This window comes from Echiichthys vipera (genome assembly GCF_963691815.1).
Source record: "Echiichthys vipera genome assembly, chromosome: X".
Lineage (NCBI taxonomy): Eukaryota > Metazoa > Chordata > Actinopteri > Perciformes > Trachinidae > Echiichthys > Echiichthys vipera.
The window spans coordinates 33,317,531-33,340,425 of NC_139825.1; the positions used below are offsets into that span (position 1 = coordinate 33,317,531).

A 22,895-nucleotide genomic window follows, 5' to 3' on the forward strand; every position below is an offset into this window, starting at 1 on the left:
TAAAGATAAAAACATGTAAAAAGCCATGTTAGTTTAAAGATAAACAAATACACTTTTCACTGCAGTTTCAGTTCAGAATGAGTGAAAACAAAGCGTTAATTTAAGGGTGCAACGTTGGAACAAGGGGCTAGAAATAATGAAACACACCGTTCTGAATTTGTGGTTATTTTTATTGGAAACAGTGACAGTGGATTATTTGAGCTGAAACCTTTTTTTCCCTGAATTAGTTCTACCAAATAGCCTCTTAACTATACTATGTTAAGATGAAATACAGTTAAATATTCAGACATTACAACACAAAAGTGATGCAAACAACAGGGAAGGATTTACTAAAAAGAAAACTTTCATAACCCACAGAAACCATCCAGAGATTCACCTCCGTTAACCAAAAGATGTCGGCGGGAAAAGCCACAAATCAGCGGTTGATCCACACTAAAGTCATCGTGTGTGAGAAACAATTCACCACATTATATTCAGACAAGACTGACGCCTAAGTGGCATCGTTTACACATTTTCTGGGGGTAAAGACAAGCGGCTCCTCGTCAGATACGGAGTAACTGAGCCGGGAGCCTATTTACTAACAGGTTGATGTTATTTCATCAGTTGTACAGCAGTGTGGGTAGTTTGTTAGCGAACATTTCCAAAGTGTCATGGGGAGAAAACAGGATATAATATAAAACAGCAATAACTGGCCATGAATCAGTTTTAATAAATGAGCAGGTCCTACACAATATTTATGAGTTAATGTGAAACTGGATTTTTTTTATATACTTCAAGGAGAGAAAAAAGTAAGGAAAATCTTTCTTTTAAAACAAAAATCTTTTCACGTCATTCCTCAGGATGGTGATCCCACTCCTCTATACTTCATTATTACATTCAGCACTCAGTTGATGCAGGTTTTTTTTTTTTTAAAGAAAGTTTCTATTGCATAAGGAAATGATTAATTATGTCTAAACACTGTCACTACATAAACAGACTATCACATGTGCACTTAAATTAACATGTATCCATCACAGTTTTCGTCTTTTCTCTTATTCGACATCATCGTGGACCTTCCTCTTCCTTTTTCGCACTGACAAAAACACAATTTAAAAACATAATTTAAAACATAGTTAAAAGACAGAATATGTGAGGAAACAGACATGGGTAAAATACAGTCAATCTTATGTTAGCTAAAAAAATCCTCACTGGATTAGTGTGAAACTTTAACACAAGGATGAAACTAATGACTATCAGCTAGCCCTTCACTAGCCTTTGTGAGTCAGGTGTCTAAAAGTTCGCCTAAAGTGTCGTCGCAGCTTGTGACAAGAGGGTAATCTCTCTTCACACGAAACCTCAAGATAAACAGGAGTAAAATATATTTACCACAATGCCTTAATTATACATCTGGATAAGATGGGGATAAAATACGGGCTATAAACAATATTGTTAAGGGAAAAATAAACTGATACATCAAAGAATACCAAGAACATTTCAAAAACGACCCAAAAAGAGCATTAAATGAGTTGGAGGTGAAATGCCGCCTTGGAGTCAAAAGCAGCAAACAAGTAAGTGACCAACAGTTATTCTACTAGAAATACAGTTTAAAAGTCCCTTTGCGATACTATGTGGGGAAGTAGATTTTTCTTTCTTCTGTGTTTAAAGTGTGTGTGACGCCCTATAGGTACGGGTACTGCGTGAGGCGTCTGGGGCTGAGCTGGTAGGCGCTGTAAGCCTCGGCCCGCGGGGTCACGCTAACGTAGGGAGAACCAGTGGCGAACTGATGCTGGTAGGCTGCGGGGAGGCCGTGCAGCAGGCTGTTGACAGAATCCTTACGACTGGCCGAGTCTCTCCTGGAGGAGGACGATGAGGTGTACGTTGCTGCATAAGCGGAGGGGGAGTGTCCGTGGCTGACGTGATTGCGGCCTAGCAGCTGCTCCATGGCCTGAGAGGCCGAGGAGAGGGCGGTGGAGGCCGGGTAGGCGTACAGGCTGGGGCCGGGGGCCGAGGCCGAGGCCAGAGCGGACACCTCGGGGAAGTTGTAGTGAGAGGAGACGGCCGGAGCAAACGTCGGCTGGCGGCGCAAAGATGAGTCGCTGTGTGAGCGCTCCTGAGATGAAGAAACCACCGGCTGAACCTGAAACGAAACAACACTCAGTTAACATGCAACTGCAGAGTGGCGTCGAGAAGAAGACGGATAATCACTTTTACAGCATGTTTGTTTTGTTTCAATTTCAAAAAGAATTTATGCTGCTTCGTTCCGTTAAATTCTATTGAATCTACACGAAAATTTAAAACAAAGCTTTGTGGATTGGAGCAAAGTTGGACTGCACAGCATGAATTAGTACTGACCAACCCAGTGGTGGCTTCACACATGAAAACACCGTTTCTGACCCTTTCTAACCAGTTCACCCTCTCCTGTCAAAGCAATCCGTACCGTTCTTGCATGTCTCAGTTAAAGCACACAGCACTTCCCTTCAAAGTCCCACCCTCTTCCCCTGCTTGACGTATGATGCTCCCTCCTCCCGACACTTACGTTGAGAGAGAAATGCTGCGTTCAAGTGCCATGGGAAGTCTGAAGTTTCGGACCTCCAACTAGACAAAGTGCACTGAAATGCCTTTCGAACTTAACCTCCTACGAGCGAATTTGGGGTCAAATTCGTTCACAGGATGTTTTTCTTTTATCAGGAATATATGAGAATGGAATATTGATGAGTTTTAACAGCTGGTGGACTTCTTTTACATTTTAGTGTGCCATATGCTTATTAGGATATTTTTAAGATTACAAAAGAAAAGTGCAGAAATGCCAGAAGGGTAAGAATTGCTTAAATTATCTTGCGACCATCAGATTTGAGTCCTCCGCCCCTTGATTTGGCCTCAACCCTCAGTCAAGTGACAGCTACATAATGAGACATTAAGACAGGCCTGTTTAGAGCGCGCCTGTATTATCAGTGGGTAGTGTCCTAGCAGAGATACATTGGTATTGGCACAAAGGTTAGCACATGTGTTTTTACAAACTCATTTGTCCTAACATAACAGCAGAGAGCACTTTGGACTCCACGGACAACAAGTTTGTTTATTCAACTCCAGCCCTTTGTAACTCTTTGATAACCAGACTTTATGAATCATCATATGGCTTCCACATCGTTCTTTAAGAGATGCATTTAGCAACTTGTGAACTGCTGTTCTGTGTGTCTGCGTGTGTTGACATGACTCTTTAAGTCTCTTTCCTTTGACACACTGAAAAAAAAAGCTGTTCACCGATGAACCTGCAGAGTGGATACAGATGTTTAATTTTGCTGGAGCTCTGACTGTTGTCTCCTGTTGCTCACTTCAACTTGTTGACTGCCTAAACCTTTTTTTCATCTGAAGTGTTTTTGATGAAGATACTGAAGCATTTACACCTTTTCCCATCAAGTGCTTACCAGGGCTGTTACCAAATGTCTTTATATTTTATGACGTCATCCCCATAAAACAAAAGTCCTTGGACAAAATCCTTAATTTGAATAATACGCTTCATTGGATTAAATTAGTTGGTCTTATTAATTATAATCAACTTTCTTCAGTTTTGTCAACACTGCCCCAATAATAGTGTCTCCTTGCAGGAAAGTAAACAGTTTTATTTTTATTTACCACAGTGGAAATGCTGTTTTCAGATTGACAGATTGAAGCAAAATGTTGAGTTGGGAAAAAAAAATCTTGTGAATTTTGGAAAGTTATTGTTAGTTATAGTTATTGGAAGTGTTTTGATCACACGAAACCAGCAATCCTAATGCTTACAGTATTGTCAAATAAATCCAATTATTTCCCTTTGACCCGTCACAACAGTTTGATGGAATTACACATAAAAAGCCAAAGCTGCAACAAAAAAAACCCAAAACAACACAAACGAAGCCTCACCTGGCTTAGGTTTAACGGGTGTGACTGGCTCGGCACCAGCCTGTTACGCTCCATGCTCTCCCCCGAGCTGCAGGGCTGTCGGTTGGATGATCTCTTAGGCTTCATGTAGTTCACTGTGAATTAAAAAAAGGTTAGTGGAAACTGCTTTCACACCCACAATAAAACAAACTCCTGATAACACACAGACAACAGCAGAAGAGCAACTCTCACCGGTCTCCAGGCGTCCGCGTGAAACAGCCCCCCGCTCAGAGCCCTGGGTTTTGATTGAAGGAGCCACCACGGCCAGAGACTTGGCCTGGCGTGTTGACACGGTGCTAGCCGGTTTAAGTGTGCGGGGCAGAGGTGTCAAGGGACTGGCTGTAGAGGAGTCCGAGTCGTGCACCGTCACACAGCTGATAACGTTGGTGCGCTGACTCAAACCAACGCTGCGTAAAACAGAGAAACTGTGTTATTTCACATGGTAGAATGTGATGTAACAGGACGTAGGGTAGTTTTTAGCAACAAATATTGGGAGAGCACTGTTACATTTAAGGTATTTGTAATAAGATGCCAACAAGACCGTTGGTCATCGGGGATCTCTGTTGAATAGCGCAAGGGAGTATCTTGTCCTTACCTGGCGGGATGGAATTTGCGCTCATCCTCTGTGTCGGTGTCACTGTGAATAGTAATGATGCTGACTGCCGGGCTTGGTGTGTCGGAAATGACGATCGGTTGGGACAACGTGGCGCTTGGTTGGGTCACGCTGCTGCTGCCGAGTAAAGATGCAACAGAAATTCCCCTAGACAGAGAAACAAAAGCAAATGTTGAGTTTTCCCACCTGACTTCAGCTGGTATTATAAAGGAAAGAGTAAAAGTCCTGCTCCACTTCAGAAAAATATAACTCTACAATCTGCCATCAAAGTATTGAGTAGTTTACTTTTCATTCTATCGATGTTTATTTGCATTTACACCTATGTTACAAAGTGATAAACTAACTACTTCTAAGTAATAAATACTACAATTTGCAACCACAAATGGCTTTAAAGTGAAAGACAATCGTGGGCTGTGTTTTTAGTGTGACAGCTTAAACCCTGCAGGGCTCCACCAACCTGTTTCTGTTCTCTCCACGTCTGGCTTTCACCTTTTTCCTCTCCTGCTGGGTCCTGGCTTGGGTTGTGCTCCTATTAGGACCAAAGATCAAACAAATCAAGGGGTGGACACCACTGGTAAAATGAGAATGTGCATTCAAACAAAAGAAAGCTTACTTTTCTGGCATTGGAAATGATCACAGAACTACAGCGTTCACCATGTTTTGTTTAACTCAACTAGCATCACAGCCTTATATACTTGCTCCTACTAAGTCAATAACATAGTGGCAAATCTGGTTGGATATGATTGAGATGATCATTTTAAATGTATAAAACTATAATAGGCATTAAGTGCTGTAAAAAGGAGTAACTTTAACCAAGATTACGCATTCATATATTAAGAGTCGTCGGTTGACCCACCTCCAGCTGTGTCCCTGCTGGGTGGAAGCATCAGAGCGAAGCGTTTCCAGGGGGGATTCAGTAATGTTGGACTGGTGGGCAGAGCTGTGGATGGCCACACCTGGGAGCTGCTGCCACGATGATGGGATGAGGATCTGTTGGCCGCCAGTGGGCCAAGCCTGCTGAGAAAAACAACGGACACCCACACTTCAGTACATGTTAAATCAAAGATCAGATGTTAATGAGTCAACGCGGTTTATATGACTGCTGGTGTGGGCCAGACAAACTGTGCCATGCTGAGAAATTAATCCAAAGACTGCAGACAAAGAGGCAAACCAGTTGCCAAATCTCTTCGACAGGCAAAAGCACAAAGATAGATGAGCAAGCAACCTTTCCCAAGCCATTCCTTTATTATAGCATTGCCCCTGCAACAAATGCACAAGATGATATCATGCAAAGCACAAACAATGAAGCACTGTCAACAGTCAGATCAGGTAAAAAAAACAAACATGTATACACAGGACCGCAGTGCCTGTTAAAGAAGAAATACTGAAGAGATAGATTAGTTTAGTTCACTGATGCCAAACACTCTGCTGATAAGCTGTCTTGGGGGAAAAGCATGCCACATGTTCAGGGGCTGAAACAAAAAGATGTGTGTCAGAAAGTTGAGTAAGGACTTTAGAGGGCTCTGTAGCTGCAACCTCCTTTGCTGAAACCAAGGACAGGACAAGAGAAGCTGCAAGCAAAGCGCAGACCAACTCAGCAACACATGCGCTCCATGCCCTGTGTGAATGGTGTGGGGAGGGGGTGTCCTTTGGAGTGAAAAGAGATTGCACATTGTAACATTAAATCAGAATTTACAAAAAGGGGAATTGAAACCAAATGAATACCAAGAAGGATAATGGATGATCCAGACCAAAAAAAAAAGATTTTCCTTCAAAAAAATAAGCACTGAGCGTCCCAGACTCTGAAGTCTGCGTGTGAAAAAGCTAAATGAAGGAATGTGATGTTCAAAAAAAATAAAGACTAGCCCCATACAGCATTTGGCACTGAGGGAGAGGGGAAAATTGCAAACAAATGAAAAGATAAGGCGAAGTGGGGCGGAAAAGAGATGGCATTGTTAGTGGTAAAAGACTGCGCATGTGTATGGATTTCTTCAGGAATGTCCTTGTTGCTTTACCAGCACTGTGGCTGTGTGCTCCAGGAGGGTGGGCCGACCCACCCCAGTGCCCAGCCCGAGGGGCAGAGAATACTGGGGGCCTATGCCCGCTGAGGGTGGGTGCAGGGTGGCCACCATCACAGGTGTGCAGGAACCCTGGAGGAGGGAGGAAGGGAGGATAGGGGAGGGCAGCGTTAGGGCAGGATGAATAGAAAAGTCCTTCAAACGGCAATAACTGACGTGATGCCCACTGGTGCCACTGGCCATCTGGACACCTGACCTCTGCAGTGTGCAGCAATTATTCCTACTTTTAGCAAACGGAAATTAAGTAGCTTTTTGAGCCAGATGAGTCTCCTGCATTAAACATCTGGCCTCCGTCCCAGATGGGAGAGTGGAAATAATAAGAGAGGCCTGGCCCTGAGTGGCAGCCCAATCAGTCCTGGAAGCAAATCCAAGGCGGGAGTCAGCAGAAAACACAAACAACAAAAAGGCATGGGCTATGGTGTCATTTCAAAGTCAGTGGTATAAATGTCTTTGAATAAACGACGTCTCTGCTGAAAGCAAACCTTTTTATTAAAGGAAACATCTCAACCTGCTCCCCACTTAACTCTGGCTTGCTCTGCTGGCAGCAAACACGTGAGGAGGGCATGAAAGGAGAAACAGAGTAGAGAGGCTTTTTGGACGCACTCGCGTCTCCATGAATTAGCTCAATTGGGCACCGTTGCTCTCAGCTTGGCACTAATGACACGATATCATTCATGGATGTTGGCAGATGTCTTTTCTGCGGCCTCAAGTTTAGAGGTGCATTCATTTACCTCGGAAGTTGAAGCCGGGAAAGACGTCACACCTGAGGTGGACTAGTATAGTCAGAAAACCATAATATTTAACGGGTTAGCCGTTATTAGCAATACCAGCTGATAACAACGCATTACGCTGTGCTTACAAACACTGTCCACAGATGACAGTGTGTGTATGACTGATTTAATGCTTCACAAATAAAACAGAAATGTGAATTAACAGTGTATTCCTACATCTTTAACTACTGTTGATGCCGAGCGCAGCCATGTTGGATTTTGAGGTGGGGGTTCTGAGAGATCTACAGCTGGGAACTCGCAAATTCTGACTTCCGAGTTCAACTAGAATACAACAGGTTGAACCTCACAAACCCCTCCCCACATGCAAATGAACCCCAATACTCTTTTTTCTAGAGGATAGTTGTATAAATATATATATATATATATATATATATATATATATATATATATATATATATATATATATATGACACAGGGCTACTACTGCACGGTCATTCAGATGAGACAGTGGTCACTGCCTCTCAGCGTTCCATACGCTACATTGAACAAGATACCTAAGTTAAGTAATTAAGTATCAGTTGCACTTTTTTCAATCTGCTCATATCCCTCTCTCAACCACACGTGCACGTTTTCTTTGTCTATCCTCCAAGAAAAGTGTGCCATTGATAGCAACGTGCGTCTTCTTGAAAGACTTCAGTAAAAAACACTTAATTAATTTGTTCAAAATCATTTACAAAAAAGACCAGCACCTCACAGACATCTGAAATGTTGGCGAAACACCAACACACACACACACCGTAGAAACTCTTACCTGTGTGAGCATACTTGGCTGGATCTGCAGCGACTGAGCAGACTGGTTCTGAGGTACTATGGGTAAAGAGTTCTCCATCCTCACAGGGAAACTGGAACTCTTACTGGATGGCTGTAGCCCTGGAAAACAACCCCACACAAGCATATCAATGACTGACACCAAAATACTGATGAAGCCATTTTACACATGCACAATAGGTATCCATTAAAGATCAGACCTTTTTTTTTTTAATTGTCACAGAATTTTAAAAAGTGGGATATTGTGGTATACAAGTATTTTATTCTGTTTTATGATTTGTATCCTGCCTTCAACTAGCGATGCAAACAATTAAGCAATTATCGATTAATTATCAATAAGAAATTACTCGATTAAAATAAATGAATTACAATTAATTGCGCTTTGAACCCGTAATTCTCTGCCAGTCCACATGGGGTGCGCTCGACGCCAGACGTACTTGACGCACACGCAGGAACACAAACGAAGCAGTTCTCTGACAACAACAACAAAACAAACCACAAGCTGTACACTGACAGGATGAAGTGGGCAAAACGGAGTGCAGTACGGAGCCACTTTAAGTTGGTTGATGACGACAAAGACGGAAAAATGGACAATGTGTTGAAGTATTTTAAAGTACAACAACTTTGTTGAATTACCACCTAAATATGTCACATTCATCAGTGCTACAAGCACTGAGTGGTTCTCAGCCTACAATCACTATAGTGTTGGGATGAAGGGTATGTCCGACATGAAAATCCCTCACCTTTCAGCGAAATTCGCCGTTTTGAAACCAAAATAGGTGACCTACGTGAATTGTGTAGATCCGAGAGGGGGTATGGACGGAACATGGAGGTATACAGGAGATTATCAGTGAACTACGAATGTGCAAATATTTCCTGGCCCTTTGAGTAGAAGCCTGTGTGAAACAGTAATTCATGGCCGTAGTGGCCGATGTTGACAGCTGTCCCCTCGATCTCAGCGTGTCAAATCCCGGCGCGCTGGCAGACTTGCTCCATGCGCCCCCTGTAGGCGCGTGGCTCCGCACGCTCCCGCTACACTCTTCTTCGTGTGTTTCTGAACAGCTCACTAAGCTCTGCTCTGTTGTTGTTCTCAATCGTTTTTGTCTGATTAAATCTGTGGTTAAATCACTGCCGCAATTTCTCTTTCTACTCTGAAAAAAGAAAGGTTGACATAGAAAACCGGCAATTCACCAGAGAACAGACAGACGTTTTTGTTTCTGTCACTGTGAAGCCTTTGTTTACTCTGCAGCCATATCTGAGTGTAAAGAGGATACGTTGAGAAGGCATTTTCAGAAGAATCATGCTAACTTCAACACCAATTTCCCACTGAACTGTAAAAAAAACCCTCTGCATTTATGTTCCATTCATTTTTGTCAGTCCAGTTTTTGATGAATAAACTAATGTTTCATATGTACTTGTCAGCCTGGTAAAGTAACTAGTAACGGAAGTAATCAGATAAATGTAGTGGAGTAAAAAGTAAAGGAGAAGTAACTTGTCCTTTAGTCCAATAATTGAGTGAAAACCTTTGGTTAACAGGCATGTGTTCATTTAACAAGGATTGTTTTTTTTGACACGGTTGTTGCTTTGAGTTGGCCTATCACTTCTTGTTTTGATCAGATGTTATGCTGTTGCACTTTGAGGCTAATTGCTACTATTTATATTGATAAAATAATGACAATATAGGCACTCCTATGTCGCTGTAGCGTTTTACAATATCCATTAATGTGACGCTTATATTTTCCAGACCCTCATTTTTGGATTATTTTCGTCAACCTGCCTCAATTCACAATTAATAGAATAGCCCTGCTCTAATAAAGCTTCATACTTGTTATTTTTTCTCTCAAAATGCATCAGATTGATGCTTTTAGGGGGAGAATATTGTGCCCCCAGAGGTAATAAAGTACACACAGCCAGGGTACAATGTCCCCTCTAGAGCAACAATAACCACCCGCGTGGAATCAAGCTATGCGAGGAAGAAGGCAAGAGTTGAAAACACAACTTGCAACTGTGAATGTGGCCCTCACAACAGACTGTTGGACTTCCTCGACTACAGAAAGCATCATCATAGTTACATGCCACTACACTGAACCGGACTGGCAGGTAATTTCAGTACAGTACCGCTCACAGAGAGCATGTAACTGGCAGAGTATTGTATTCTTCTATTCAGGAATTCTGTTTTTAATGCTGCTGCTATTAATGTTTCCAATGTCGCAGATGAGAGAATGCCCAATTTATTTTCATGTTAAGTAGCCTGTGTAATATTTTGATATTTTCTATTCAGAATATGTTTGATATGCTACCAAAATGTTATTCCCTGGCTTCAAGTGAGTGATTAAAGAATATGATTTGCATTTTTTGTTTATATAATAAGGAAGATAGCATTTTATGTTACGTATAGACCTTTTTCAAAGTTGTAAACATTCTAAAGGTGTCCAAGTTTGATTCCTGTTGTAGTGAATGTGAACGAAATCAGCTGACAGGAATTCCATTAAAAAGGTCTCTACAGTAACCTATTCAGAGGGAAATTCAGCTTCTCAGAAGAATTGCTGCTTATCAATTAATTGATCATCGATCGATAAGATGAAACAACTATCGAGTAACTCATTAATCAATAGTTGTTTCATCTTATCGATCGATTAAGTTGCGTTCCGACCTTCAACAGCATTATTTTAGTAATTTACCATAATCAACATGTTGGCAGTAACAGCGAAACATTATTCAAAGCAGAGGACACCTGTCTTAACAATCAAATAGGAACAAACCACAGTGAAGTTTCTGAGCATTTGATAAGCCTTCCAGCCTTTTTTTCAGCCTGAATGCAACTTGATCCTTTACCTTGAATAGTGGACGGTGGGCAGACGATGAGAGTCTGCTGGAAGGGCTCTGTCTGGCTACACAGCCCAGCAGGACGCGTTGGAATCGGGACACTCTGTTGAGCAAGCCCGGGAATGTTGATAGTCGCCTGCTGGTACAGAGCTGGCTGGTAGTTCAGCAAAGGCACCGCTCCCCCCGCAGAAGGCACCTGAAATTACAAACACCGGTGATTAATACTAGAGGTGGTACAGATCGCTAAAGATGTGCAAGAATTAGTGGTGATGGTCATACCTGGTTATGCTGGTTGAGTTGACTACTGAAGGTAACGGTGAGGTTTCCTGCTGCAGCACTGGGGACTGTGTTGGTGGAGTACAAGGATTTGCCACTATCGTAGGCGCTTCGACGCTTACAGATCTCCATGTTTTGGAAGCAGGACTTCACGCTGGAGAGGACAGAGTGACAGTGTTTCAGCGATTACATGTTAATAGAGACACAACCCAACCAAGCATGCATACGTGCAGCAGCGGCGCTTCACGTCAAACACTTACTGTGAGCTGTGAGGATAATCCATCAGGTGGCTCATTGTGACAAAGGGGTGACCCAGAGTTTTTGTAGGCGTGATCCTTTTGTCGGCATCCAGACGGAGCATCCGCTTCAAGAGGTCAATAAACTCTCGTCTATCAGCTTTCTCAGCCAGCATGTCCGTCCCCTCCAAATGAGAAGACAGGTTGACCTGGAATGAAAAACAACCAAAATGATGTAGAGGTAATGTGATTTTTTTTTGGTTTGTGTGTGTACTGTAGTATATGTGTGCAGAGTAAAAACTTAATTTGATGTTACGTGAGAATGCCATCTACCTGCATCATGTCATCCAGGCAGTTGAAGATATACTTCCTGGCCTCCTTGGACTTGATACCCATCTCCATTTCATGCTCGGATGGAGTCTGGAAAATGGAAATAATTTCTGTTTATCCTCATGTGCCAAAACTGTTACTATAAACATTAAATCTGGGCTAGGCAGTATATTTATGGCATTATTGGGCAAAAAAAAGTCATTCAAGTGTCATGAGAGAAAACTAGACTTTTTTGCACGTTTACATAATGCAGCTTTAGGTGTTATGGATACAATTCAAAACGAATAATCAAATCAAAAAGAAGGTCAAGACTTCTGTATACTTTTCTGTCATTTCCTGATGCCCCTAATCCTTTACAGCCTACTTAATATGCAGAGACTCAGTAGGATTAATATGAGGTCGTATTAACCTTCAGCCTCCAGAGTGGGTAGCTAGAGTCAGGTCCCCGATTGAAGAAGCGACTGGTCTTAGTACCGGCACTCAGCAAGTACTCCGCAGGCAGGCCTTGCGTCTGAGAAATGTACCGGATCTGGAAACAGAAAAAAGAAAATTCAGTTCAAGTTTAAGAATCAGTGTGAGACAAAACAGAATGTGTTATGGACATGACAATAAAAATAGCCTTTCCCAAGCATTTGACCATTGTTTCATTTGCAAACACTAACGTCAGTACTGACCTGGTCGTACTCAGAGGCTCCAGGGTAGAGAGGCCAACCCAGAAACAGCTCGGCAATCACACAGCCCAAAGACCACATGTCAATGGCCTCGCAGAACGGCAAACCCAAAATGATCTCCGGAGCCCTAGACAGCGAAGAGAGCGTTAAAGGACTTGCGTACAAAAGAAACAGAACTGAGCTACAAAGTATTATTTGTCACCACAGATCATAAGATTACAAGGAAAGATGCATTTAGATTAACAACACACAGCTGGATTTCCTGCCACTCACCTGTAGTAGCGAGACTGTAAGTAGGTCGAGCAGACAGCTTTGGAAACGTGACTTGCGGAGCCAAAGTCAATGACCTTCACCTTGTAGGGCTGTCGAAGGGGGTCCACCAGCATGATGTTCTCTGGCTTCAGGTCTGCATGAATAAGACCCAGGCTTTTCAGTTTCATCAGCGCTGTAGCCACCTAAAAACACAAACACACATATATTCATCCAGCTGAAACACTAAGAATGAAAAGTTTTTAGCAGCAACAATAAATGTAATAATAAAATAGATAGCCAAAACATTTGCAGACCTGCTGTAGGATGGGTCTGATGTGCCGTAGAGGGAGTGGGCTGAACTTGCTGTGCTTGAGGAAGTCGTACAGGTTCTGCTCCAGCATCTCAAACACCAGGCAGGTGTGACCCTTGTGTTGGAAGCATTCATATGAACGCACAAAGTTATACTCGTCTGCGTTCTCTGCGCTCAGCCGGTTCAGGATACCCACCTATTAAAACAGAAACAAATACCCACATTTACCTTTTCAGCCAAATCTGGTTCACTCATGTTTCATAACAAGAAAATTTAAGTGCGAGGAAGTGCACAATAATGCTTTTGGATGTCAGTTTCAGGTTGATGGTTCGCTCCGAATGACTGATAATGCTGCGTGGCTGTAGTACTACAGGCAGGGAGTCACAAAAGGAGCCTCTGACACAGGGGAGGCGAAGTCTGTGAGACATAAATCTCACATACAGCCAGTGGTCATTTCACATTGACTATCAATTTACAGAATTACCAAACAACATATGAGGAGCTCTTTTCCAAAACGCTATAAATCCATTTTAATAGTTTTCAGGAAAATGACATTTTTTACCCAGACCCACACATTTGGTTAATATTCAATGTATCTTGTCAAAATTGTTTATGGCTCAGTCTGAAAATGTTGAACGGACGGACGAAACAAAAAACTCTCCCGCTTCAGAGCACCGCCATGTTGGATCGCATAGAACGCTCACTGAATTCTGATTGGTCGAGAGGATGTATCGCATTTAGGCTAAAAATAGGTTTGGCGCTGGTCGCGGTTTGGAAAGGAACTGCATCTTGAGGACCATTTTAAACAAGGAAATACAGCGATTTGGCATGAAACATTGATGAAGCAGTGAAAAGGTTCTGTGTACAGCAAAGTGGCATGACACACTCATTTTTTTTAAATTTGGCTTTTATCTCGTTTTGGAAAAAGGCTCTTCATATATCCTTCTTTTTATTATAATACCACTTTGAAAGGAAAAACTAGGTGCTTGGCCTACTTGAGATTAAATTTGGCACAGTTGCAGTGTTGGTCTGACAAATATTGCGATCTGATACGAGTCTGATATGGAATAGGGGTCACAAATTGAGTCTATAGCGTGCCCTAAATTACATCCCGAACTCCAAGATTGACGTCAAAGGTTTGGGGGATGTTTTCTGCAGCAGGAGTTGGGCCTTTAGTACAGTTACATGGCAGGGTGAATGCAAATGTTAATGCAACATGCAATACCATCACCGCAATTGTCAATTGCAGTGATGACTGCAAAACAGGTTAAGCAGTTTCTTGAAGCCAAGAATATTGAATCAATGAAATGGTCAGCCCAGAGTCCAGATCTAAACCCCATAGAGGATCTCTGGAAAATCCTTGGCAACAAAATAATGGCTAATCCAGTAACTGCAGTTACCAACTTTGGAAGAGACTGAAGAAGAACGGACACAGATCAAACCAGCGCAGTGAGAGAAACTAGTGATGTCCTGTGGGTGCATATGTGCTGAAGTCATTCAAAGCTGTGGCCTCTACACTTCCTGTTCATTTGTTAATCCTACAGCTCTAAGGAAACATTGTTACTGTTCTCTAATTTTGCTCCCTGTTTTTTTCCCACAAAAATATTTTTTTTTGTTGAAGTGCCTTGGATATTTAAAAGAAACATGCTAGGACAGCAGTGGCGTAGCCACAGCAGATATTCCATCAAATTATGAACAATAAAAAGATAACAGTATTTCAGAATTAATCAAGTATTTATAATTTGTTCTCTATTTTTGATCTCCACTGTGTGTGTGTGTGTGTGTGTGTGTGTGTGTGTGTGTGTGTGTGTGTGTGTGTGTGTGTGTGTGTGTGTGTGTGTGTGTGTGTGTGTGTGTGTGTGTGTGTGTGTGTGTGTGTGTGTGTGTGTGTGTGTTGCTGGCAGAGTAGCTCTCTGCTAACATTGGTAATTGAAATCAGTAACCACTGTACATGTAGTTGTGTTATTAAAGCAGGATACAGAAATATTTCTTCAAACAAAGTGCTGTTTAATTACCTCAATTTGGCCCTGACGAGCATACGAAGGATGGTTTTTCAGGATCTTGATGGCCACAATCTCATTAGTGCCCCTCTTCCAGCACTTGGCCACTTGTCCAAACGTGCCTCTACCTAAAAACTCCAGCACTTCATAGCTGCAGGACACGGAGCAGAGGATCTCGTGCTGCACTAGCTGATAATCCCCTTCACCATTCGAGCTGCTGCTCTTCGTTGTTGGAGCTGAGTGGGGGATGGACTGGCCTGTGCCTCCTCCACCACCACCCGTACGGGTGGAGTAAGTTGCTGCAGGAGCTGAGAGCTCCTCCAATATTTGGACACTGCCACACCCGCTCCCACTGCCTTCATTGGTTTCCTCAATCTTTCTCTTCTGTCCGCGCCTGTGCCCCCTTGTTTCAGAAGACGCCTCAGCGTGGGCAAAAGAGGAAGACATCGCCTGCTCTGTCACACGCCGACTAGATCCACGGGGAAGACTGCCAGTGCTATCAGCCGCCCGCACCACCACTTGACCTCTGGAGCCGGGTCCTGTAGGGGGGAAGACCAGGGATGGTGCAAAGGGTGCTACAGCCATGGCTGGGGTAAAGGTGTATGCCGACTGGCCAGCTATGGAGCTGTAAGCGTCAGTGGTGGACACATCCCAAACGTTGCTCTCCACCTTCAGCTTCTTAACGCGGCAAAAGGCACTGGAGGAGATGGAGGGAGGAGAGAAGACCTGCAGCTGAGAGCTCATAGCTGAAAAGAGATGGATGAGAATTAGATCAAGATACAAAACAGAGAACGTAAATCACGTTATCATCATCTTATGAATTAACATTAGTCAGTGTTGATGTACTGCACTGCTACATATGCTCTGTTTATTTGGTACAATTAGACTGCATCAATTATTGAATAACTAACGCAACAATCCACCCCATTTATATAAGTGACTAAATAATAGAAACAACTCTAAGTATAATGCAATACACCTAAACAGCATCCCCAAACTACAGACTCCACAATGACCATAATGCCTGTAAAACAATTTAAACAAAAACTGGACTAAAGTTGAAATGATTGATGGATTGACTAGTCCATCGTTGGAAAATTCATCAGCAACTGTATAAAAAAATCTGTTAATTGATTCATTTAGTTATATCTTTGACGCAAACGCCATCTGGTTTTAGCTCAATTGAGCAAATTTACTACTTTATCTCGTCCTATTTGATCGTAAAAATAATATCTTTGGGTTCTAGACAACATTGTTTGGACTAAAAGTAATTTCAATTGTGACCCTGGCTCTGAGAAATTGTGATGAGCACTATTTCTTGACATTTTAAAAAATAAAAAATAAATGAATCAATAAATTAAAGAGAACCAGCACATAAATTGATAGGTTAATAGTTAGCTACAGGCAGCCTTAATCTAAATATTTATAACCTTCACAGAGGTAGGGTTTATTGCAGGGTTGTTGTATTAAGAGTGCAATGGGTTTCGTTTGATGTCCCTAATAAACTGGCAAGTGAGTGTACAATCCAATAACCTTGGACCTTGACTTTAACAAAAACCACAGACGCTCCACAACCCAATCAAATCTGAGGTGAAGACACTCTCAGAGTATATTGTGAACGCCACAAGTTAGCAGTTTGTATTGTCAAAAACGCGTAATATTTTAAGAGACGGTGAGGCAATATCTGAAAGGCCTCGACTGCACACAATAATAATAATAATAAATTATAATAACACGTTTATTTGATATAGCACATTTTCAGGCCAAGGTCAAGAAGGGCTGTGCATGATAACATTGTTAAAATAAGCAGTAAAAGGTAAATGAGCAAGCAACAAAAGAAAAATGTCAATGGAAATCAAATTAAAAAGACTTAAAAACACAAAATTACAAAAACGAAACAAAAACTATTTTAAACAAGCGAGAAGCTGTTTAAATTATAATTGTAAGCTTAATTAATTGATGAAAGAATGCGTAGGAAAATACCTTAAAAGTGAAGCATAGAAACTTTCCATTATAATTTCAAAATAGAAAGGAACGAGGGAAGCAGATTGATTTACATGTAGTAATTGTAACGTTTACTTTCTCTCAAGTTTACACTGATTATCTTTATTAATGGCAAACGTGTGTTTTACCTTTGTTTCTATGGATTTTCTAAATTACACAAATTCTTATCCCTAGAGCAATTTCAGTCAAAAGCAACTGTAGTTGGTTATTTGTCAAGGAAGACGTTTCACCTCTCATCCAAGAGGCTTCATCAGTTCATGTACGTATCTAACCAGGCTGGGACTGGTCCAACTATCTGATAGCGTGCTCACACTGTCCTTTTGGCCGCGGCCAAAACCGGTTTTTCAGCTAAAGTCTAGTACCTTTAAGTAGTGTGAGCGCACCCGCTCCGCGCTCAACTGCGGCCAGCGGACCGTCCACGGCCCGCTTGAAAGAGGTGGGCTTTAGCGGAGCCGTTTGCACATGTACGAGCACGAGCGTGCGCACGTGCAAGCGCACGCGCACGAGCCCTACGGCAGTAGCGTTATGTCCGCCTGTTCTGACATGTAAATAGAAGGACGGACCATGCGCGGACATTTAACTACAACAACAATGGTGGTGAAAGGTTCACGTTGGTGTGGTGCGGGGGTGGAGTGTTTACTGCAGATTTGGTCGGATGAAAAGATTCAAAAACAGTCGACAAGACGCACAAAAACTCTGAGGTCTATGGAAAGATTTGTAAACAAAGCCACACACGCGATCAATGCGTGTGACGTGTTACGGCGTGATGGCGTGTGGACAGCAAGAAGCATTGGCCGAGGCCCTGGCAGTGTGAGTACAAACGAGGCTGGGGCGCGGGGGGGAGAGGGAGGGGGGACAAGTACCCTAAAGTCCGGGTCTCGGTCCGGGAGGACAGTGTGATCACGCCCTGAAATGGAGATCCAGGTATTAAACCTCTAACAAGGCCGATGATGTCACTGGAACCCTTTGTGCTCCAAGTGCCAACGACCCACTCACTCTAGAGTGAGAGTGACAGTCGTTGGTGGGAAGTTGGTTTCAACTTCCTTAGTGCTCTATCGTGTCTTCACAACAGTCGTTGGAGTCACAGGAGGCCGTTGGAGGTTTATGCAGTTGTTGTTTTGTTTCTCCAATGTAGAGATCTTTGCATTCCTCGTTGCATTGAACAGCAAAAACCAGATTGCTTTCGTGGGTGTGTGGAGTTCTGTCCTTGGGATGTACTAGTCTCTGTCTGAGTGTGTTATTGGGTTTGAAATACACAGACATGCAGTGTTTTCTGGACTCACTTTGGTTTTCTTTCTGGAAGCAGCTGCCATTTTCACAAAGGTCCAGCTGGGGTAGCCACAAGTTGTGAGGGCGCCTCTCAGGTGCTTGCGTCCTTCCCCTTGGGCCTGTGAGCTGGTGGGTACGTTATCAGCTCTGTGTTGCAGGGTTATGATAACGCCAAGCTTGTGTTCCAGGGGGTGGGAGTCAAACAGTAGATATTGATCTGTGTGAGTGGGTTTTCTGTATACCCCAATGTGGAGGCTCCTGTCATTCTCCATATGGACGTCACAGTTTGCACCTCTTCGGATTTGATCTTAACCTCTGTGTCGTCCACATATCTGAACCAATGGCTTGGTGTTATTCCTTTGAAGGAGTTCAAAGCCTTGTCCTCTACCTCCTTCATGTATAGATTTGCCACAATAGGGGATACTGGTGAACACATGGCACAGCCGTGTTTCTGTCTTTAAAAAATGCCATTAAACTGGAAATATGTGGTGTTCAGGCACAAATACAGAAGTTGGCAAATGTGGTCTGGTTTGAGATTTGTTTGGTTGTGTAATGAGTTGTCCTGTGTGAGCCGCTCTCTTACTGTGGCCAAAGCCTCCATGGTTGGAATACAGCTGAACAAGGAAGTCACGTTGTAGGATACCATGGTTTCATCTGGATCCATTTTTAAGTCCCGGACTTTGTTCACAAAGTCTACAGAGTTTTGGATGTGGTGTGGGGTGTTGCCCACCAGTGGTGCCAGGATATTGGCAACCTGCTTGGTAATGTTATAAGTGACAGAGTTTATGCTGCTGACAATGGGCCTGAGCCGGGCCCCTTCTTTATGGATTTTTGGGAGTCCATATAAGCAGGGAGTTGAGTCCCGGGGATAGAGCCTGTAATATTGTGAATTGGCAATGACTCCTTCTTTTTGTAGTTGCTGTAGACACTATGTAACCTTCTTTTTGTAACCACTGGTAGGGTCTCGTTTCAGAGTTTCATAAGTGTTAGAGTCACTGAGTAATGCAGAGATCTTTGCCTGATAATCAGTTGTATTGAGAACAACTGTGCATCTACCCTTGTCTGCTGGAAGGATTGTGATGTTGTGGTCTTTGCAGTGCTGTTACTGCTTTTTTCTCCTCAATAGTGAGGTTGGATGGCAGGACCTTAGCTTGGGACAACGCTGCTGACACTTTTAACCTTAGCTGTTCAGCCTCAGTTCCAGTAAGGTCGTTTTTCTGTATAGCAGACTCTGTGGCTGTGATCAACTCCACTAGGGGTACCTCTTTTGGTGTCATGGCAAAGTTCAAGCCCTTGGCTAAGACCTCCTTCTGTGGGTGGGTAAGATCTCTGTCTGACAAATTCTTAACCCATCATTTATGTGTTTCTTTCTGTGCCGGAGGGTCAGTTTTTGCCTCCAAGTGAGTATTTCTGTGTTTTTGCCAAAATTCCAGGATTTCTAAGTCGAAACCTACTTCCCACCAACGACTGTCACTCTAACGACGGCGTTTCAGTGACATCATTGGCCTTGTGAAAGGTTATATACCTGGATCTCCACACCAGTTAGTTGGACCAGTTCCAGCCTAGTCCTGGGTATGGACCAGTCCAAGCCTGGTCCTGGGTATGGACCAGTCCCAGCCTGGTCAGATGCGTACATGAACTGATGAAGACTCTTGGATGAGACGTGACACGTCTTCCTAGACAAATAACCAAGCCCAGTTGCTTTTGACTGAAATTTCTTTGGGGATAACAATGACCTGGACAAATGAGGACATTCACAGCCTCCTACACATATTTTTGTATTTCAAAGTAAATCATAGAAGCCCCAGAACACAAACACTTTATAATAAACGTGTATAACACAACTATAAATGACGGCTCAGACGGTGTTTTCATGCAAAGGGCTTTAAATGTATGACAGGAGCTGTGTCTGTCTCACATTCCCGGTTGAGCTACAGTTTCCAGTTAGGAGAAAAGAAAGTCAATATGTGTTTTGCAGCAAGAGAAAATGCAAATGTGTCATAGAGAGCTATGTGCAGACAGACAGGGTGACTAACTGTGTTGGACCATAACTGTGTGATTCTGTTTTCAAATATGACCACATTACTGACAGAAGAATACATTAATTATGTGTGTGGCCGTCGCTTTGTTGGCTCTCTGAACCCTCCCACAGACTTTAGGATCAACAAGGTAGCTTTACGTCACCTGCTAATGCTAACATGCTAACTTCGTGAAAACCAAAGGATTAGCGGCTTAATCCCATAAAAAACAAACTCATATAGGGAAAGTATCACCAGTCGGACGCCGTTCGCTGGTTAAAGCCCCATCCGGACGGATCCGGTTTTCCGCAGTTTCCGGTCTTTTCGTGTTGCTTTTACTGTTTGATCGCCACCGAAGTACAAGTAGGATTAATGTACACACTTCCAAGAATCTACAAGTGAAGTTTCATATGTGTACATGAGCATTTACGTGTCAAATTAGTCAAATAAACCGGCGTCGATGAGAGAAAGCAGGAACCCTTGGGCGACGCTCAGCCTGAGCGGCTCAGGTGGTGGTTTACATTAAAAATGGAAATTAAAAGACTTTACGCTACATTTTGGAGCTGTTTAAGTGTGTAATTTCACTGTGAATGGCTGAAGTATGGCCCTGGATGTTTGAACAACATCGATGCTAATGAGGACGACCAGCAGCTCCCAGTGTTTACGGCGAGGAGCTCGGGCTGTCCGAGTAGGGCCGAGAGGAGCACACGGCTAATTCACCGGTGTTAGCGTCATTTTGACCACTATTGTTAACACAAAGATACACCACACTGTTAAGACGATATGTGGTTACAAAGATAAGAAGTGAGACTTTAGTTTAACACCATTAAACCAACTAAAAAACGTTAAACCGTCATTTTATTCGCAGGTTAAACAGAAACTTTGATATAATTTACCCCAAAACCTAGAAAGAGCCCACATTACACAGGCAGCGTGAAAAGCAACATTTGATGATAATGAAACCGTAGAGACTTACCGGAGTCGATGTTATTGAAGTGAACAGCGTCGAAAACGGGTGGGTCGGAGGTTTAAATCCCAGTTGAGTCTACCGGAGCCGCTTACCGAGAGCTGCTAACTCGGTTAGGCCTGCATTGTTTCTTCTTCGGTGGGGAGATGGACACCAGGAGGAGGCGTTACCGGGCCGGGATAAAGAGGGATCACACGGGTCTCATCGCACTACCGGGTTTAATCAACTAACCCTAAAAAAATATATACATGTGTTGATTAAAACGTAAAAAAATCCACTCTAACTCCGCCTGTCTCGGAGCAGCAAATCCACTTTTCACCGGAACAACCACGTCCTTAGTTCAGCTCCGACGTCATTTCTGGTCACTACCGGATCTCGGCCCCACTGCGGAGATGTGCGCTTTTTTTTTCGCAAGATGAGCAACAAACGCGGACAAAGTCGACATAAAATTTATCTAACAAGTGTTATGAGACGGTCACATCGTCGAGTGATATTTCGGGTCGTTTTGCACGTCAAGGAAAATGGTAAACAGCATATTTACGGTAACACATATTGACGTGACGTAATGCAGAATAACCAGTAATTTATACTGCGCCCGTATTACAATACTTATGGTACATTCATTGCAACTGCTCAGAGGAGCTGACGTGAGGGTAAACACTTTAGTAATCACGTTTGTTGCAAAGTCTCCCAAATAAAAACAACATAATCAGAAACATTTGTTTATGTTTCAGTCTTCTGTTTTTTGGGGCTGGACAGACAACGAGCAACACAGGCGCGTGCGGCTTCGCCAGCTCTTACTCCAGCGTGCGCAGCTGGTAACCAAAGTGTTTTAGCAGACAGATGTTTGTTACAAAGTCTGAGACTTTCACACTAAAAGTGTGATAAAAAGTACTGGAGTGATAAGTCCTAGTGAATGCTTGATAAGAAGACGATAATAAATAATGATGTGTATCATTCGGTGTGCGCGTTCACATTGGGGGCTGTAGCCGAGGACATCTGTGACGTCAAAAAACAAAAACAACAACATAATGATGATGAAAATAGTCCAGTGCAGTAGACTTGTATGTGGTTGCATTACCAGCAGCCACAGATGCAACATTGTCACAGTGAAAACTGCAACATTCAGACGTGTCCGCACTGAGAAGAGATACCTTAACTTCAAAATCAAACTTAAAGCAGACTGACTTGATAACTTCAAAATCAAACTTTGCACAATTTAAGGAGACCTGGGGCCTGTTTCACAAAGCAGGTTTAGTGAAAACTCTGAGTATGTTAACCCTGAAATGAGGGAAACTCTGAGTTTTCCGTTTCACAAAGGGAGGTAACTCAAACCAGAGAGAGAGGGGTAACTCTAGCCTGTTTCACAAAGGGAGGTAACTTAAACTCTCGGTCAGTTACCATGGTAACATGCTCTCTGAAACTAACCTGGTCGGGACCAGGTTTTTCTCAGAAAACCTTGAGTTTCTCTCTGTCTCCGCCCTCTTTCAGCCACACACGGTGTTTCATTTCCTCATTCATTCAGTCAGCGGGCGAGTTTTGGCGAAGTATAGTTCTGCTATAGTTCCGTCTGTTTTTTCAGAAAATCA

At 42.9% G+C, this 22,895-nt stretch overlaps 1 protein-coding gene across 2 annotated transcripts; it reads right to left on the minus strand.

The window, feature by feature from the left end:
* Positions 1-184: 184 nt before the first annotated feature.
* hipk1b (homeodomain interacting protein kinase 1b) lies at positions 185-21,617 on the minus strand. Of its 2 annotated transcripts, none has more exons than XM_083939439.1 (18): positions 21,316-21,617; positions 15,064-15,794; positions 13,053-13,244; positions 12,760-12,941; positions 12,490-12,613; positions 12,225-12,344; positions 11,819-11,905; positions 11,510-11,694; positions 11,253-11,403; positions 10,983-11,169; positions 8,131-8,249; positions 6,526-6,660; positions 5,367-5,524; positions 4,968-5,039; positions 4,493-4,657; positions 4,090-4,304; positions 3,880-3,992; positions 185-2,116 (listed from the first exon to the last, which is right to left on the minus strand). In XM_083939439.1, exons 2-18 carry the CDS (start codon positions 15,790-15,792, stop codon positions 1,658-1,660), a joined length of 3,393 nt encoding a protein of 1,130 aa, XP_083795565.1. In that variant the 5' UTR covers positions 15,793-15,794; positions 21,316-21,617; the 3' UTR covers positions 185-1,657. The 2 variants fall into 2 exon arrangements, with proteins under 2 accessions (XP_083795565.1, XP_083795564.1); XM_083939438.1 differs by having other exon boundaries at positions 5,367-5,527.
* Positions 21,618-22,895: the final 1,278 nt, after the last annotated feature.

What these genes read in the sequence shown, in the direction of transcription:
- hipk1b (XM_083939438.1), bottom strand. Translation starts at nt 15,792, where the DNA reads ATGAGCTCTCAGCTGCAGGTCTTCTCTCCTCCCTCCATCTCCTCCAGT. An exon ending in CCCACCGTCCACTATTCAAG is followed by an intron (nt 8,250 to 10,982) that starts GTAAAGGATCAA and finishes GTTGTTTTCCAG; the next exon opens with GGCTACAGCCATCCAGTAAG. An exon ending in CGTGGAGAGAACAGAAACAG is followed by an intron (nt 4,658 to 4,967) that starts GTTGGTGGAGCC and finishes TTCTCTGTCTAG; the next exon opens with GGGAATTTCTGTTGCATCTT.